An 18,057-nucleotide genomic window follows, 5' to 3' on the forward strand; every position below is an offset into this window, starting at 1 on the left:
TAGTATCGTGTCAAGTGTCTCAATCATGCAGCTGGTTTATTGTTTCTCTGGCGTTTTGAAGAGAAAATGTTTGTCCCAATTACTTTCAAAGGCTACTGCTCTATGATCTCAGGCATCTTGTTGGAACTGATATTGGTCACGATAAAGATATGTCAGACCTGTTTGGAGGGGCCCTGAGTGGCTGAGTGGTCTAAAGCGCTCTCCGTTATGTATCACTGCCATCTCACCTCTGTCTGCATGGGTTCGAGTCTTGGATTCGGCCAATGTGGTTATGTGAGAAAGCTTGCCAGTAGCTTCTTGAGGGTCGGTGGTTCTTTCTGGGGATTTCCCGGGTTCTTCCTCCACCATTAATACTGGCCGCCATGTATAGCCTATCATGTGCTGAAAAATGGTGTTAAACTCTACAACAACATCAGACCTGTTAGGCAGTTTTGACTTCATTTGCCCAAAATCCCTCTCATTGTTTCTGTAAGAGATTCAGTCATGGGTTTTGACATGGTTCAAATCAGATCAGGTCAGACGTTCAGCCAGAATCTCCTTAAAGCTCCTTCATACCAAGTTTTTTTGATAGCTTTAAGCATGGTGTTTGGTGTTGCATGCATGCCCTTTTCCTCAACCCATACTATCTCCAGTTTAGATAAGATGGTTATGAGGTTCTAATGACACATCAAGGTTTTTGTAGCAAAGAACATGTTGTCTGTGTGCAACAAAAATGTTTTCATCTGTGCCTTCTCCACTGTCAGTAAGTCTAAACAGGTGGTGATGCAGTACCAGATCCTTTCTGTCAAGCACTGAAGCAGATGGGTAAATGCCATGGAGCCCAAAAATGCATATTTCATCAGGGAAAGAGAATGTAGCCTCTTAGCTCTTGAGTCATGGCTTAAATGTCTGACGTACACTGAGATCTATAATTAAAAAAATACATCTCATGAAAATCTCAGTTGATTAAATCAGAGCTATCTCTGCAAGCTTTGTGTTAGAATGGAATGTTTCAGTCCAGTACATAATATAAGCCTGCATGATCAGACAAAAATTTGGTAATTCCAGTGGCTGCAGCCCAGGCCATTACCAGACCAGTTGAAGTCTGTGCAACCTTATCATTGGTATAGATCAACCTGAAATATTTTCCTCTGGGTATGGTGGTCATGATTTCCGTGACTGTCGGATGTGCTTTTCTCACATTAAAATTGTGATATTTCTTCTTATAGGGAAGACTGTCTTCCCTTGAAGGGTGACCATATTAGAGTAAGGATGTTTAACTTGTTGGATTTAATAAAATAAATGGCAAATTAAGTCCAAGCTTATTAGATGGTGGGACTCGAACCTTCAACCTTCTACTTATGTGTCCAAGGCCTTAACCACTGATCCTCTGCAGCTCTGATAGTTTCCAGCTTATAACATGAGGACTGACTTAGGAATCCATGCTGACTGCATACTTGACTGGTAATCTTGTAATGCCTTGCAGTTGCATATACTTTAGGATGGGCTGTGAACTGTTTCTTGGTCATTAATTAGGCCTAAGTCCCCAGGTCTGGGAAAGATCATGTGAAAATCTACTGTCTAAATTGCTTGTTTTTTATGCCAAGAAAGTGATTATTTTTATATATTTATGACAGAGCAGGAAGGTTATTTAGTGTTGAGGCAGTTCAACTAAAGTGGCTTGCATGAGAACGCTCTATAGTAGTTGGTAGGATTTGAACCTACACCTTTTGGTTATTGGTTGTGCACGATAACCTATGAGAAAGAAGATAAATAATAGCAACATTAATAGTCAATGCAGAAACCATGTACTGCAAGCATTTATTTCCCAGCTAGTAACAGCAACCATATTTGATTGTGAAAATGATATTATTTCTGTAAATTTGAAAATTGTTAATATCGGAGTGCATTCTGTTAAATTGTATCAAATTCTCGTCAAAGGTCTGAGAAGTAATTCTATTTTATTTTAGTAATGGCAGTCATGTATGATAGTGGATTAGTAACTTCCTTTTTAATTTACAAATTTGACAAGTCTTCATGTCAGAGTGTCTTCTATCTGTCATGTTTATTCAACTAAGTGGGTTTTGTTTTTGAAGAAGTAATTTAAAGATTTTTCTTGTTTTACTAATGGCAGCCATATTGGATGGCATGGGCGTCGTTTGCAAAACCTTGAGAGCTCTTCATGCCAGGATGCTTTCTGTCAAATTGATAAACTTCTGGTCAGTCATTTTTAAGTCTACTGGTCATAGATCAATCGTGCCTATGTGGTCGTCTGTTGTCCAGTATCCATACGTACATTAGTACAATTTTGTTATTGCTACTCCTACTAACTACTTGGAGGATTGCCATGAAACTTAACACACATTTATCCCATGACCCTAGATGAAAATGGTGCTGTTTGCACAATATCAATATGTCCAACACAATGGCCATCTTGAAAATGTTATCACTACTCCTGAATGTCAGCATGAGGTTTTTACTAAAGGACTTCTTATGGTGTTTACTTGATTTTAAATGAAAATGGTGCTGTCCGATGGTGAGTATGACCACCATATCAGCTATTTTCAAAATGTTGTTATAGCTACTACTCCTGAATGGATGGTCCTATCAGCATGGGGTTTTCAATAAAAGACTTACTATAATGTTTAGTTGGTCCTAAATAGAAATGGTGCCAATCAGAAGTCCAATATGGCCACCATCACAGCCATCTTGAAAATCATATTGCAACTCCTGAATAGAAAGTTTCCCTGAGGTGGAGTTTTCACCAGAAGACTTCTCATGAGATCCATATGGTCTTAAATGAACATGGTGCCAATCTGACAACATCCAATATGGCCACTGTACAGAAACCATCTTGAAATTCTTGTTATCACAATTCCTGGTAAATGGATGGTTTTATCAACAAGAGGTTTTCACTTAAAGACTTCTTAGGATGTCTACTTTGTCTTCAGTGAAAATGGTGCCAGTATGACATCAATAGGTTTTGAGAAGAAAACCACATTGACTGACAGTTTTTTTTTTTTTAATCAACTAAAGGTCATACAATGGATGAAAGGCCATACCAAAAGTACACTTGGCCTAACAGCCAGGTGAACTAAAAAAGACTATTCAATCACAACAAGCAGCTTAGATGTTTGAAATTATTATCTAACCATCTTCAACTGGCACAATCACATACTAATTAAACAACAAGAGTCCATCAAAGGGGCTGACCCTCTTCTGGCTGAAAAGAAGTTCAGGAATCCAAAACCATTTTTACTTCTTAAAAACTGGGGCCCCAAGTGGCCGAGTGGTCTAAAGCGCTCTACGTTACAGATCACTGCCATCTCACCTCTGTCTGCTTGGGTTCAAGTCTCGGATTCAGCTAATGTGGTTATGTGAGAAAGCTTGCCAGTAGCTTCTCGTGGGTCGGTGGTTCTTTCCGGGGTTTTCTGGGTTCTTCCTCCACCATTAATACTGGTCACCATGTATAGCCTATTGTGTACTGAAAAATGGCGTTAAACCCTACAACAACAACAACAACAACAACAACTTCTTAAAAACTGAATGTTTAAGCCACCTGGTGGCCATATTGGGTGTAAGATCAGCACCATTTTCATTTCTGATCAACTAGACATAAGTCTTTTGGAGAAAAACACATTCAGGAGGCATAGCAATAACAATATTTTCAAGATGGCAATCATGGTGGCCATATTGGATGTCAGATTAGTGCAGTTTTCATTTAAGACCAACCAGACATCATAAGAAGACTTTTCGTGAAAATCACTGGTCAGTATGACCATCTTTTCAATAGGAGTAGTTATATCAGTTTTCAGGATGGCTGCCATGGCAGGTATATTAGCTGTCAGCTCATCACCATTTTTATTCAGGTTTGGTTTTATGGAGTTTAACATCAATTATCAGCATGTGGTAGGCTATACATGGTGGCCACTATATTTTGGTGGAGGAAGAACCTGGGAAAGCCCCAGGAAGAACCACCATCTCATGGGAAGCTAATGGTAAGCTTTCTTGCAAACCTACATTGGCTAAGCCAAGGTTTGAACCCAGTGAGCTGCAAAGGTGAGTTCTTTTAAACCACATGACCACTTTCATTTAAGATCATAAGATCAGCCGGACATAATGTGAGGTCTTTAACGGCAACCCCATGTCGGTATGACCATCTGGAGTAGCAATAACAATGTTCAAGGCAGCCATATTGGGTGTCATATAAGCACAAATTTCATTTACAACCAAGTAAACATCAGTTGGATGTCATATCAGCACTATTTTGATTTTTGTCTAGGACAAAGTAGGCATCAGTTGGCTGTCATATCAGCATTATTTTGATTTTTGTCTAAGACCAAGTAGACATCAGTTGGATGTCATATCAGCATTATTTTGATTTTCGTCTAAGACCAGGTAGAAATAAGTTGGATGTCATATCATGTAGGAGCAAGTAGGCATCGTACAGTAAAAAGTCTTTTATTAAAAACCATACATCAGTATGATCAACCAGTCAGGAGATGTATCAATAACAAGATCTGTAAAATTGTCTCTGTGTTGTAGATCTGAAGGGCGCCATTTTCTTGTAGGACTAACTAGACCTTGGGCTTAATGTATCTGTGAAGTTTGGTGGCGCACTTCCCTATAGTTTAGAAGGCTGATAACAGATTTGTGTTATGAACTATGGATGAATGTCGGACCAAAGGCCTTCACACAAGATCTTCTGGTCTGTGACCAGTACAGCTCAAAATTGTGTCCAATTGGCAAATATTTTGATATTTGAAAGTATTTCAATGTACTTTTTCACAGACCTTAATACTTATGGAACCAGTCAGATTTTGTAAGAATATCTGTGATCTTTTTCAGATTGATGACGATTTGATTGTGGAGATCATTCGGCAAAAGCCAGACCTGACTGTGATTAACTATTATGGAGATGAATTTATCCATGAATAAATTGGAATGGATGGAGTAATAATTTTAAGATTTTTAAAGAATATTTTATGGATATATATATTAAGACCAGTCTTGTTTACAGGAATAAACTGGAATCACCTGCAGACACTGAGTGCACCCTTAGTTTATGACTTGGTAGCTTCTCGTGGGTCGGTGGTTCTTCCCTGGGTTTTTCAGGGTTCTTCCTCCACCTGTTATACTGGCCGCCATGTATAGCCTATCTTGTGCTGAAAAATGGCAATAAACCGTAGAACAACAAGAAGTTTATGACTTGGAAGACAGTTAACTCTGTATATATTACTATATATATTCCCTTGTAAGTCAGATCCAACTGTAAGCTGCATTGATCCAGATCTGCCCGCTGCATTATGTGATGGCGGACCAGGGTCTGTGTTGTTTGCAGTTGGACTTGAGTGCAAGTATGTATGGTAAATGCTGTAATTATAATAACATTAAGGTTGTTATGAATTAAATGGCATGTTCCTTCTGGTCTTATATAATTTTTAATCAGTTATGAAATTTGATATAACAATATGATTTTTTAAAGTCACTTTAGCTTTGTTAGGTGTGAATTTTATTATATGTAGTTCTTGATATTACATGTATTACTATTTGCATTGTTAAGATACTTATTACTGATCCAGTCATTATTGTGTTCTGTGCAAAGTTTGGCAGTATTATGCTTCTACCTAATCATTAAATTTAGCCTGTATTCCATAGTAATTACATTAATTTTTTTTATTTCATGGTAATTACTTCACATTTTAGTCTTTGTTTCATATTAATTACTTTAGTTATGGTCTATATTTGTTTCACGATAGTTGCTTCCTTTTTTGTTTATATTAATTTCATTTATTTTATGGTAATTACTTATAAAGTAATTCACACAGATTTAACTTTCAAAATATTTGTAACTTTCTTACCATGTTTTTCTTTAATTCCATAGGGAAAGTCCCTGATTCTCAGAATGTGTAAAAATCTGCTTAGTTTCCAGTTTTTAAAAAAGCTTTTTTAAGACTCTTGTTAGAACTCTGTGGTAAATGCTTGAGAAAAACCATGTAGGAGATCTGATTAAGGTATCATACTTCAAATATAAGTATTGAATAAACAGAAAATTGGTTCCTCTTTCACATAAGTTGCATTTGTCCAAAAGACCCCAAAACACAATGCATGTGAATGAGTGAACATTTTCATTCTGATGAAATAATTGCTAGCATATGCTTGCTATACCTTTTACACGTCTTTTCAAATTATAGTCAGTCAAAGTGGCTCAGCGATTGAGATGTTGTATTCTTAACCAAAAGGGTACGGGTTCCATTCCCACTGGATTGCCACCAAGGTTTGTCAATGGGCAAGGCAGTTTACTCTGCTTGCCCTGGCATGCCATGGACAACCTTCATGTGTTGTTGTGTGGTAAAACACCCAACCAGTCCAAATTAGAAGTTTGGTTGCCATATGTTTTGTTGAAAAAATGTCACATGCGTAAGTAAACTAATCTATTCAGATGCAGCATAGTGTCAAAAGCAGGCTCATTTGTCAAAATTCTGTTATTGCAAGGTTGATTTTCTGTATGTTTTACTTGTTTTGTAGTATCATGTCATGGAGTTCTTCTTTCAGGGTATATGGTAATTCTTGTGTGATCAAGTTGAGGCCCACATTCTTATTTGGTCAAAATGGTAAATTGTAGGCACGATGAGAATAAACATGGATTGGCCATTATTTCTAAAAATGTAGCATACATGTACCTTACAAAATTTCCATTCTATTCCTGTATGACATGATTATTGTTTTTATGCTCAATATTAACAGTTTTAATAGTAAAGTTCTAATACTTGTATAAAGTTCTTATACTTGAGTTCTAGTAGTTGTATTCAGTTCTAATACTTTTGTACAGTTCTAATATTTGCATACAGGACTCATGGTACTAATTCAGTTCCCATAGTAAGTAGTTTTAATATGGTGTTGGCATAGGTATGCAATGACACTATGATATTAAAAACTCAATAACTTAAAATTTTTGAGTGCTCATGATCAAACCTATATTTATCAGTATAGATGAAACCTGTATGTCAGCTTCTGTGTAGAGGAAAGGATGAGCCATGGCATTTTCTGGACCTGCATGTGTTTGAAACATGTGCCTTCAATTCTGCACCAAAGAGTCAGGTGCTAGTTTCAGTAATGAGTGTTCCAAACTCAAGACTGTTAAAGGACTGAAAATCCATCCATAAAACGTCTCTATTTTTTTTCAGTTACAGCTAGGATAAGTTCTTAAAAGATTCTTTTTCCTAAAACATAACTTACATTATTAGCCAATCCTGGTCACCCAAACCCATATATACTCTATTTTATGTCCACCCATTTCCAGGCTAGTTCCCATGTTTCCATACAATTATTACCATGTGTCCTATATCCGCCTTTGATTTTTCTGACAGTAGTTCAATACATAAGTAAGCAATGTGCATAATTCTGCTTGTCAAAGATTACATTAGTGAATATTAAATTACATTGCAAGTTCATGTTCACCTACACAGCAATGGTGCATTTCAGGCAACATTTAAGTATTTGATCTTTATTTAAGAAAATCAGAAGAAAAAAATATTAAAATGAAGCTGCCTTATAAGAGTCATCTTTTTTACTATCACCATTTATCTCTCTTCAGTTTAATACTGAAATATATTACCAACCTTGTCATATTATGTAATTAATGAGTAAAAGGTCAAGGTGACCATCTATATGTACATGTATTATTACAGAAAAGGAGATTTAAATGACAGAAATTACCTAGAACCCCCCCCCCCAACACATATAATTTAAAACTAAAGTAAAGTAGGCATAAGTCCATTAAAATACAAAATATGAAATTTCAAAACATTCACTGAAAGAAATTAGTGGGATGCAAAGTCAAGAAAGGTCATGACCACAAAGCATGGTGGAAGAGACCTAAGTGATGATATCTGAAGCATAATGTTTCATAACACAACTAGGAAGTATCATATTGCTTGCCATAACTACTCTATAAATTGTATAAACTTTATATGTGATTGCATATATATATATATATATATATATATATATATATATATATATATATATATATATGTGTGTGTGTGTGTGTGTGTGTGAGAGATTGCATAACCAGTGTGCAAAACACTCCACCTAAACATGGTCAAATCTACACACTGTACCACCTCCCCTCTTCTTGGCAACAGGTGATATATCTGAATGTGTTTAATATCCATTGATAGTCACTCCGTGGTTTACAAAAGCTATTAATTTTGTTTGTTATCCACAAATAGAACCATATGATTGCATTTATAGTAAATATATTGCACTTGCATATGTGGAGTCACTGTATTGCTGTGGCTGCCTATAGGACTCACAGTACTAATTCAGTTCCCATTGTAAACCTATGCAAACACCACGATATTAAAAATGAAATAACTTTAAATTTCTGAGTGCTCATGATCAAACCTATATTTATCAGTGTAGATGAAACCTAGATGTCAGCATTTGTGTAGAGAAAAGGATATGAGCTTTGGTATTTTATGGAACTACATGTGTTTGAAACATGTGCTTTTACAATTAGTACCATGTGTCCTACCAGTTCTAATATTTGTATACAGTTCTAATACTTGTATACAGTTCTTAGACATGTATACAGTTCTAATACTTGTATACAGTTCTAACACTTGTATACAGTTCTTATACTTGTATACACCAGAATGTTTTATTGACTTTGTTATCATTATGGCAGAATTGGCCATAAGGATATGATTTTGTTTTGTACTGGTACAAAATCATTCATGTGATGAATCATACTGTCTCATGCCAACATCACGTCTAGGCATTGTATTCTTAACATTTTTGAGCCTGAAATTTGTCTCCATTTAAAACTGAATAATAAAGAAAAATTGACTCTCAAGTTCTTACACTTGTAGAGTGAAGTTTGAATATTTGATCACTCTTGGTTTTCTTCCATAGAGCTCATATTTAGTAGCAGGGATTATATCTGAATCACAAAGTGCTTGGGTTTCTGTTGGGTGCTTAAAGAGAGTAAAGAATACAGGACCAGTTAATTGACATTCTTTTTTTTTTTTATACCGTGTTATTTATCATGTGTTTAATTTGCTGCTCAAAGATATTATTTCTGTGATCAATGTACTTAGTTATTCAAGGTTTTGTATCATTTTTTTTAAACTTGAAATCTGCTCTTTGAAATTAACAGTCATAGTCAACTTAACCAATGAATTACTCTGTTAAATCATGAACCATAACACTGTCATCTGGATCACAGGAAGTTTCATTTACTTTTTTGTGTCTGTTTGTACTTTTCAATCTACTGTATTACATGAAAAATTTCATTGTGGTTTGAATTATGTTTTTTTTTCCTGACATGGTAACAACAAATTACATAAAGATTTACACATAAAAACCTTTCAATATCTCAAAAAGTTGTGAAAATTTAAAATGCAGAACTTTTTTTTAGAATCTGAAATTCCCAAGCAAGAATGAAATGTGACTGCTCTGGTGGCCAAAGTGGTTAGATGCTCAGACATGGGAGGTTAGGGGTTTGAATCTGGCCTAATCATACCCAAGACTTATAAAAATGGTACTTGAAGTTTCCTTGCTTGGTGCTCAGCATTAAGAATTTAGTCTTAGGACTGGTTGGCTTGCTGTCAGGATAATATGACTAGGTGGGACATCATGCTACATGTTTGCAGCATGATGCCCCAGTGCTAGACATTACTTTAAACTGCTACGCTGCAAAGATCGTAGTGATATGACTGGAAAATGGTTAAAGCTGTATGATACAACTCTTCCTCGATAACTCATGCACAACAGGGTCCAAAAACATAGACCACACTATAAGTGAGTGTGCAAGTTATTGAGGGACTTCCAAAACAATATGAAATGATGCCATCTCAACTGGACATCGAAAAAATTGTTTGGTGGGGAATGAACTGCTGTTTAATGGCCAAGTAATCGTTTTAAAATAGTGTTGGAAATAATTGTCAATAAAGCATTGTTTCTAATGAAGTTATTCATTTTTTATGTAAAAATTACATTTATTTTCAAATTGCTGCTGAGAGATCATTAACATTATTCCAGCTGGTTTCAACAATCTTTCACATGTAAATGAAAACATTGTGTATTACATCACTACTCTATGTTGTTATTTTGGTTCCATTATCCGTATGTTCCTTTCTTTGCTTTCTACTATAGTGGAATGCAACGCAAGGAGCATAATAATCAGGGAACCAGACTAGTTATTAATCCAAATTCACAACAAGATTTTTATTAAAAAAATGAAACATTTAGTTCGGTGAAACAATTGCCAACCTCAAAAGTCAGTAATTGTTGTTTTTAATTATATTAACCTAAAATGTTGTAACGTAGTTTGATTGATCACTTGAAATGAGTTGACCTGACACTCAACCAGGGCTGTTTGCTCTTACACAGGTTGGATTTTCATGCATTTTAATTTTTCAGTTATTCCACACCTTTTATTTGATACAAAGATGTTATTAATGTGTTAATACAAGGAGGTCAGGTTTTAATTCATTACAACAATACAACAAATATTTGTGCAAATCAGGTATCAAAACACCGTTGGCACTTAATTATTAAGTACTGATGATGTTTTGATCCCTGATTTATTCAAAATTAGGTTCACACAGAAATGCTCACGGACATAGCTGTTACAGTAGATTTACATATTTCACATTTGAATACAACTGGATACATTGCATTTATGATCATTACACTTAAACCAAGCTAAAAGATAGAATACATGAATTACACTTGATAAGAAAAAACTTAATTGGTATTTATTTATAAAACTTCTGCCTTACATAGTGACATTTTCAATGATTGAAATTTCATTGGATACTGTTAGTTATAGTGTACCAAGAATGTTGTTTTGAAAGACATTTTTAACAAAATACATGACTTATTAAAAGTTGAAAATTTCATAATGTTGATTCATATCTCTAGGTCATATGAATCATTTCGATGATAGAACAGTGATATATCAAGGTTTCATTTACCACTTTTTATCGTGATTTTCTTCATTTTCTACAAATATGGGGTCAATTTTTGGGGTACTTTATAGTAAAATAAATGGGATCCACGAATGACCTGCATTATAAGCGGGCTTGCGAGTTATCAAGGGAATGGTGTATAATAGTTAAATAAGTCTATTGAAATTCTTACATCAGTATAAATAAAAAGAAACAAAATTCAGCATGAATGTTTTTATTCTTTCTACACTTCATACATATGACTGTTGAATACTGTATATTTGAAATCTTGAAACTTTATTTTGATTATTTTTTTGTTCTAAATAATGCAACATTTCATGGAATGTTAGGCATTTTGTTCTGTATAAATAATTTTCACATTTTTATGTGTCTAATAATTGCATAATGTCTTGTACATGAATCTAAAATGTATATTTCAAGAATGAACACACAAGAGATGAGAATGCATGAGCACACTGATAAAATTAATAATAACTTAAATGAATCATGCTATACACAAAACCAGGCACTGTAATTCCAGGAGTACTCTCCCTTTGATACATAAGTTACGGTACAATATAAAACTAAATGCCACCCTGATCATGAGACATCATTCATCATTTCGAAAATAATAATCCCCCTCGATGTAATTGATGATATATATAAAAAAGTATGTGAGAATAAGGTACTTTATTATTGTGCCCTGGGACTTAGCATCCCTGGTCTTTTAATATGCATGCACACTCCTCAAATGGACACTGAATATATATAGGTGGATTTATCCCTCATCAGAGTCTTGCACCATGTTTGCATAAATACAAATATAGGCAGTATGTAATTAGACAATAAACAACAACCTGTTATTTAATATTCTTCTGTGAAAAATCATTAAGACTTTAGTCTGAAATCCTCTGTACAGATTATTTACAAATGTTTATCGACAATTCAACTGAAAATTCCATCAATATAACAAAAAAATATTTTGTAAGGATATGTTACAATCTGGCTGAAAATATAAAGATATAAAAAGTTAAATTACAAAAATAATCGATTATATCACAATGGGGAAAAAAGTACTGTATGTACTTGTGTATAGGTTGGATCCAACAGCAAACAACACAAGACTAATCCGCCATTGCATACTGCAAATCCAGGTCTCTGTTGTTGTATTGACTAGTCCTAACAAACTGTCAATACACAGATCTCCTGGCATATATGCAATGGTAGATGAGGTTTAAGCAGTTTACAGCTGGATCCAGTTTACAGCCGAGTACAGATTGTATGTACACATAACACTATGTCATGGAAGGTAATACTGCAGTGGACAAAGAAACTTGCAGACTATAATGCTAACGATTTCATAGCATTTAAAAAAAAAGCTATCAATCACTGTTACTCATATCAAAACTGCAACTGAACATGCATGTGAAATACAGTGGTCCCTCAGATGCTATTGAATGCCTCAGTATATTGTGACCTCATAAAAATGCAGAAAAGGTAGTTATTCCTACTGATTTGGCTTCAGGTCAGTTTTAGAACTGATTTTCAAATTCTTATTTGACGAGAACCAAGTGTATTTTCACACTATGAATGATTTGTTTTAGATTTCAAATTCAGGTATAAATTTATTGTAAGCCAAAATGAGCTTTTAATGAAGCACATCTTTTAGAACAACTGAGTTGTTCAAAGGTGTACCATCACAAGATTATCTTTAAACAAGTTAAACGAATTACACAAAAGAACAAAATTCTTGTTTGAACATGTACTGTCATAGTGGAACCCTCAAGTTGATGTATATTGTCCTAGTGGGATTGTCAAGTTGATATGTATTGCCACAGTGGGGCCCTTAAGCTGACATGTATTAGCATAGTGTTGCCCTCAAATTTATTTATTGTCATATTTGGGCCATTAAGTTGACATGTATTATCATAGTGTGGTACTCAAGTTTATATATATTGTCATTAGTTGGACCATCAAGTTGACATGTATTGTTACATTGGGGCCTTCAATTTGATGTAGTCATAGTGGCGCCTTCAAGTTGACATGTATTGGGGCCTAGTGTTCTGTACAGCCTCTCACTTGCAGTCAAGCTTTAAGTGTTTAATAATCTCCAAGCCAGATTATCTGTAACTATGAAAGAAATATTTGCATCTATGTTGCCTAATTGTGGGTCATTAATCTGGCATGATTTTGCAATATTAGAAACAGAAAAGATAAAAGCATGTTGAAGTTTTTCAAAGTATTTGTTGCTAGTAACATAATTACAAATTATTGTGTATATTATTTTATATATCATTTATTTTTATTTATAAATAAAATTAAAAAATTTATAACATCACTGTTAAAAAAGACGATATAATAAATTAATTTCATACATCTATCATAGATGAGAAATGTATAATTTAGGAACCATATATAAATACAATGTTAAATGGTAATTGGAACCATTATGGTGTGAACTTGGACAGTTTTAAATGTTGGAATTATTCTCATCAAAAACTTACTTTGCATGCAGTGCTGAATAAGGGATGAAAATTATATATGGATTTGAATTTTTCTGATTCCGTGTTTTTAAAAAATATTGATCTTGGTCTATGAAGTCCTAAGAGCTAATGAATAATCATAAGTTTGACAAAATTCTACCCATCTGAAAATTTTAAAATTTAATATCTTGGAAATCATGTAACAGAGCTTGATGGAACTTTCAATGCTGAGCATGCCTAGATTTCCTAAATTATTTTTCTCCACTATAATTAGTTTTATTTTACTTCTGTGTCACTTTAAGCTCCATTTTCTGAAAACATCAACTGTTATATTCAGTAAACTGTATATAATCACTTGCAAGACTGGTCCAACTGCAAGCATTATGAACCCTGTCGCATAATGTGCTGGTAGATGAAGGTCTATCTTGTTTGTTCTACTGATTTGTCCAAATAAAAACTCTACGCTCATGGATCTGTCAGTGCATTATGTGACAGCAGATCAAGAGCCCGTGCAGCTTGCTGTTGGAACCAACTCTGTGACTTGTATGCGAGTACAGCTGGTATCTATTATTTAAGAATGGCAATAATCTCTCTTGAAGGCATAAATTCTGCTGACATAGTGAACGTACTTCAATGCCAAAGAAAAAATACAAGATAAAAGAATAGAAAGTAATAATTATTCATAATAAAATGCTACCTGTATGTGTTCTCACATTTTCATATAAAAAAAATCTATTTTTACAAAAGGTTTGGATTGTCAATCGGGAATATTAATTTCATAAAGACAAAATTTCTTAGACTTGTACAAGATGTCTTTTACAGAAAAATCTTTGATCATGTTGTAAAAGTCATAAAAACACAACTGCCCTTAGAAGTTGGTTCTATCACAATTTACAGAAGAATCTGTATACATCTCTCTTTGAAACTGGTTTATTACCACAGGTAAATGCAAGACAAGATTATTAACATTTGACAAAGATAATAAACTACATTGACAAACCCCTGATGCAAGTTTGTGCCAAACATTCTAGCCATCTGAAAGTGATGGCTTACTAGCTCCTGGAGTAAATAAATAGCTTTCCAGCCCACTGAGTCGACAAATCGCTTGCAAGACCTTGGAATCAATAAGGACTCATTACCAAGTTTCTACTAACCAAATCATCCTTGCCTGAAACCGTTACCTTGCTTCTGTATCTGTCGCACTAAACGAGTAACATGTAATGTGAACTGTTGTTGTTTATGGCTAAACATCAAGAAACTAGGAACATTTTTGGAACTCATGCATACAATAGCTTATACACTCACAAATAGATTTCAAATGCAAACAACTCAGACCTACAACGTCTGTGTTGGGTTTTTTTAATGATTATTCCTAATAAACTGCACATACACATGGATGGCACATTATGTGATGGCGATTTGGGTCTGTACAGTTGAAAATGGGACCCAACTTATGAGCAAATATATATATGATATAGATTGCATATGACCAAGACATTATACACTGCACCATATTTCAACCATAATAGTAGCCTTTATGCTGCATGGATCAAGACGTGGGTTGAATATGGCATAGCAATTACTGTCAGTTAATTAAATGCAATAAATTAGTCACTGTCTTGGTCAAATGCCATATGTCAGCCACTGTCTTGGTCAAATGCCATGTGTCAGTCACTGTCTTCGTCAACTGCCATGTGTCAGTCCCTGTCTTGGTCAAATGCCATGTGTCAGTCCCTGTCTTGGTCAAATGCCATGTGTCAGTCACTGTCTTCGTCAACTGCCATGTGTCAGTCCCTGTCTTGGTCAAATGCCATGTGTCAGTCCCTGTCTTGGTCAAATGCCATGTATCTGACACTTTAGTTGAATTGCAAATTGTTAATCACTGTACAAGTACTCGACAATGAGCCAGAAAGAAAAGTTCTCATCCATATTCAAACAATGTTAAGAACATCAACATTAATTTGCCCAAAATTTCACTAGGGAATTTATTTTGCCTGATAATATTAGGCAATGCTATAAATGTCATTCAAATAAAGTCTGAAATATCAACATTTCACCAAAGATCAAAGATACAAAAAGACACAAGTTTGCCATGAAAAGAATGAACATAAAATAAAATTGTATAAAACTGTACATACATACAAAAAAATTAATATTCAAAAAATTTCAATTTTTACTTAGAGGTACAAAAAGGGGATTAAAAACAGCAGAAATATATGCTGCATATTAACTTTTACAATTAATTTGTTAATTAAATATCTAATAGTTATTCTGTACACTACTGCCATTCTGACGGCAAATTTAACTTATGAAATTCCTGAGACAATCACACATATTATTCGCTGTCTGTTTTTCCCTCCATGCCATCTGGATTATCCATGATAATTACATATATTCTTCACAATCTGTCTTTTCCATCACACCATCCATATTATCTGAAATATCACACGTATTCTTCACTGTCCGTTTTTCCCTCCATGCAATCCAGATTATCTGCATCTGGAAGCAGTGCAATATCTGTGAACACGCCTACTAATTTCTCAAATCTGGGTCCCCAGTTCAATAAATCGTCCCAATTAAATGTGCTATTAAGTGGCTTAGTTCTTCCAGGCCCCTCATCCGAGGACCCTACATTACTTGAGAATGAATTTCCACCAGAATCCAATCCATCTGATTTTTTGAACACTCGATTATGGTGGGCACCATCATCGTTTTCATTCTCTACTTCTGGGAGGTTAGAAAATATCATACTGGTTGGATCAAATTCATTCTTTCCCTTTTCATTTTCATACTCAAACTCAGAACAAGTGAAAGAATCATTTGCACTGTCTTCTGAGCTGGTATCTGGAGGATCTAATAATGTGTTGGTCTCGTGATACCGATCTCCTGCTTTACGATAATTTTTACTATTATTATTCTCACTTGATGACGACACAGCCTCTTGAAGACTTGCAGGGCTTTCTCTAGGTCTCGAGTTCAGTCTATCAACCTCCTCCATTGTGAGGCCTTTTAGTAACTGATTGTCATAATGATGAGAAGTCTTTTTATTGTGCAGTAAATTACCTTGTTTTGTGTTGGGTATGTTGCCATTTGGTAACATCTGTCGTTTAGGTTTCACAGGAACTGTAGAACTAGAACTTCGACTGGCAAGACTATGATCAGAATGGTCATGGCTGCCTTTTAACTCTGTAACAGGCATGCCATTGACATTATAATGAGTCAATGGACTAGATAGAGGGCTGGGATTATGTCTTGACAATTGATTTAAGGGGCTGTTTCGAACCCCTGGACTATTATTTCGTGCAATGTCGTGCATGTATGGAACACTTGTCACTAATGCTGGACTATCACGATTTTTGTGAGATGAAGAACTGGAATCATGATGTTTATGAGAATGAGACTGTTTATGTCTGTGTCGTGGTTCCTTCCCATCACGGAAATGTCTATAATGATCAAATACATCAATATCTGACGGTGCAATACTACTGGCATTTTCTAAATCATAATGCTCAGGAGCATCATCATGGAGATTACGCAAATTTGTCAAATCACTAGCATTATCAATTATTACAGTACCATCGTCCATTTGAAGGGGCAATCTGCCAGATGTGTCTGAACCAATCAAATCAGGTCGGACCAAGTGTCCGCTATTTCCGAAACGACTGGTTGTATTTAATTCATTGGCAATATGGCTTTGGATTATGTCCCCTTCACTTAACTGTTCTCCAAATCCTGAATCCTGATGACTATGTCCGCTATTATTAACACTTTTAACATGACCATTCTCAAAACCAGGGCCTTTCTTTGCAAGACAAAACATGCGACGCTGACGGCAAATGATAAAGGCAACGATTATAACGATGATTATCACTCCAAAGAAAGCAATAACAATGATGACTCCTATGCTTAGAGATGCATCTGTACTAGAACTATTAAGGTGGCACAAAACAGTCTCTCCATTTGGTGTACATTTTGCATTTTCATTACACATCCCTCCAGAACTGCACAGAGCAGAGCAAGTCTTCTGTACTCCACCCACAACTGTCAAAGTGTAGTGTTCTGTTGTACCATTGAGTGGAACATCAGCACCATCTAACTGGAATACTGATATGCATCCATCGAAGTCTGAAACAACAGGTGTAAGGCATTTAATACAAACTCAAAGTCAACTTTCTATTAAACATAATAATAATAATAATAATAATAATAACAACCTACATGTACATGATAGCTGACCTTATTCCATCACTGGAGTACAACCTACATGTACATGACAGTTGACCTTATTCCATCATTGGAGTACAACCTACATGTACATGATAGTTGACCTTATTCCATCACTGGAGTACTATTTTATTGTGTCAGTTAAATGTACTTGTAAAGCCTAAACTTTATAGTTTTTATTGAAACAAGCTTCATCAAATAACGCGCAAAGCATGAACAGTGGTCAAAATAGCGCATGAAAAACCAAAGGAATATTACAAGACTTATTTACATCTATTTTGTACACACCATTTATGCGTGTTCCATATATATTTGTTTGTATATCAAGTCGAACGGCGAACAACACATACCCTGATCTGCCACTGAATAATCCACTGGCAGATCAGTGTTTATGTTGATCATTCTCATGATTA

At 35.0% G+C, this 18,057-nt stretch overlaps 2 protein-coding genes across 4 annotated transcripts in view; one reads left to right on the plus strand and one right to left on the minus strand.

Moving 5' to 3' along the window:
- LOC149798270 (F-box and leucine-rich repeat protein 13-like) overlaps positions 1-11,160 on the plus strand; it is a 36,558-nt gene extending 25,398 nt beyond the window's left edge. For all 3 annotated transcript variants that reach the window (XM_089963410.1, XM_089963412.1, XM_089963411.1), the window contains exon 7: positions 4,828-11,160. In XM_089963410.1, the coding sequence (XP_089819536.1) occupies positions 4,828-4,917 (90 nt within the window). In that variant the 3' untranslated portion in view covers positions 4,918-11,160. The remainder of the gene's footprint in view (positions 1-4,827) is intronic.
- LOC149798271 (cadherin-related tumor suppressor-like) overlaps positions 11,157-18,057 on the minus strand; it is a 204,720-nt gene continuing 197,819 nt past the window's right edge. The window contains exon 19 of the mRNA XM_089963405.1: positions 11,157-17,545. Within this exon, the coding sequence (XP_089819531.1) occupies positions 15,864-17,545 (1,682 nt within the window). The 3' untranslated portion in view covers positions 11,157-15,863. The remainder of the gene's footprint in view (positions 17,546-18,057) is intronic.

The sequence above is a fragment of the Sinohyriopsis cumingii genome, chromosome 6 (genome assembly GCF_028554795.1).
Source record: "Sinohyriopsis cumingii isolate HCF-2022 chromosome 6, ASM2855479v2, whole genome shotgun sequence".
In the NCBI taxonomy this organism is placed as follows: domain Eukaryota; kingdom Metazoa; phylum Mollusca; class Bivalvia; order Unionida; family Unionidae; genus Sinohyriopsis; species Sinohyriopsis cumingii.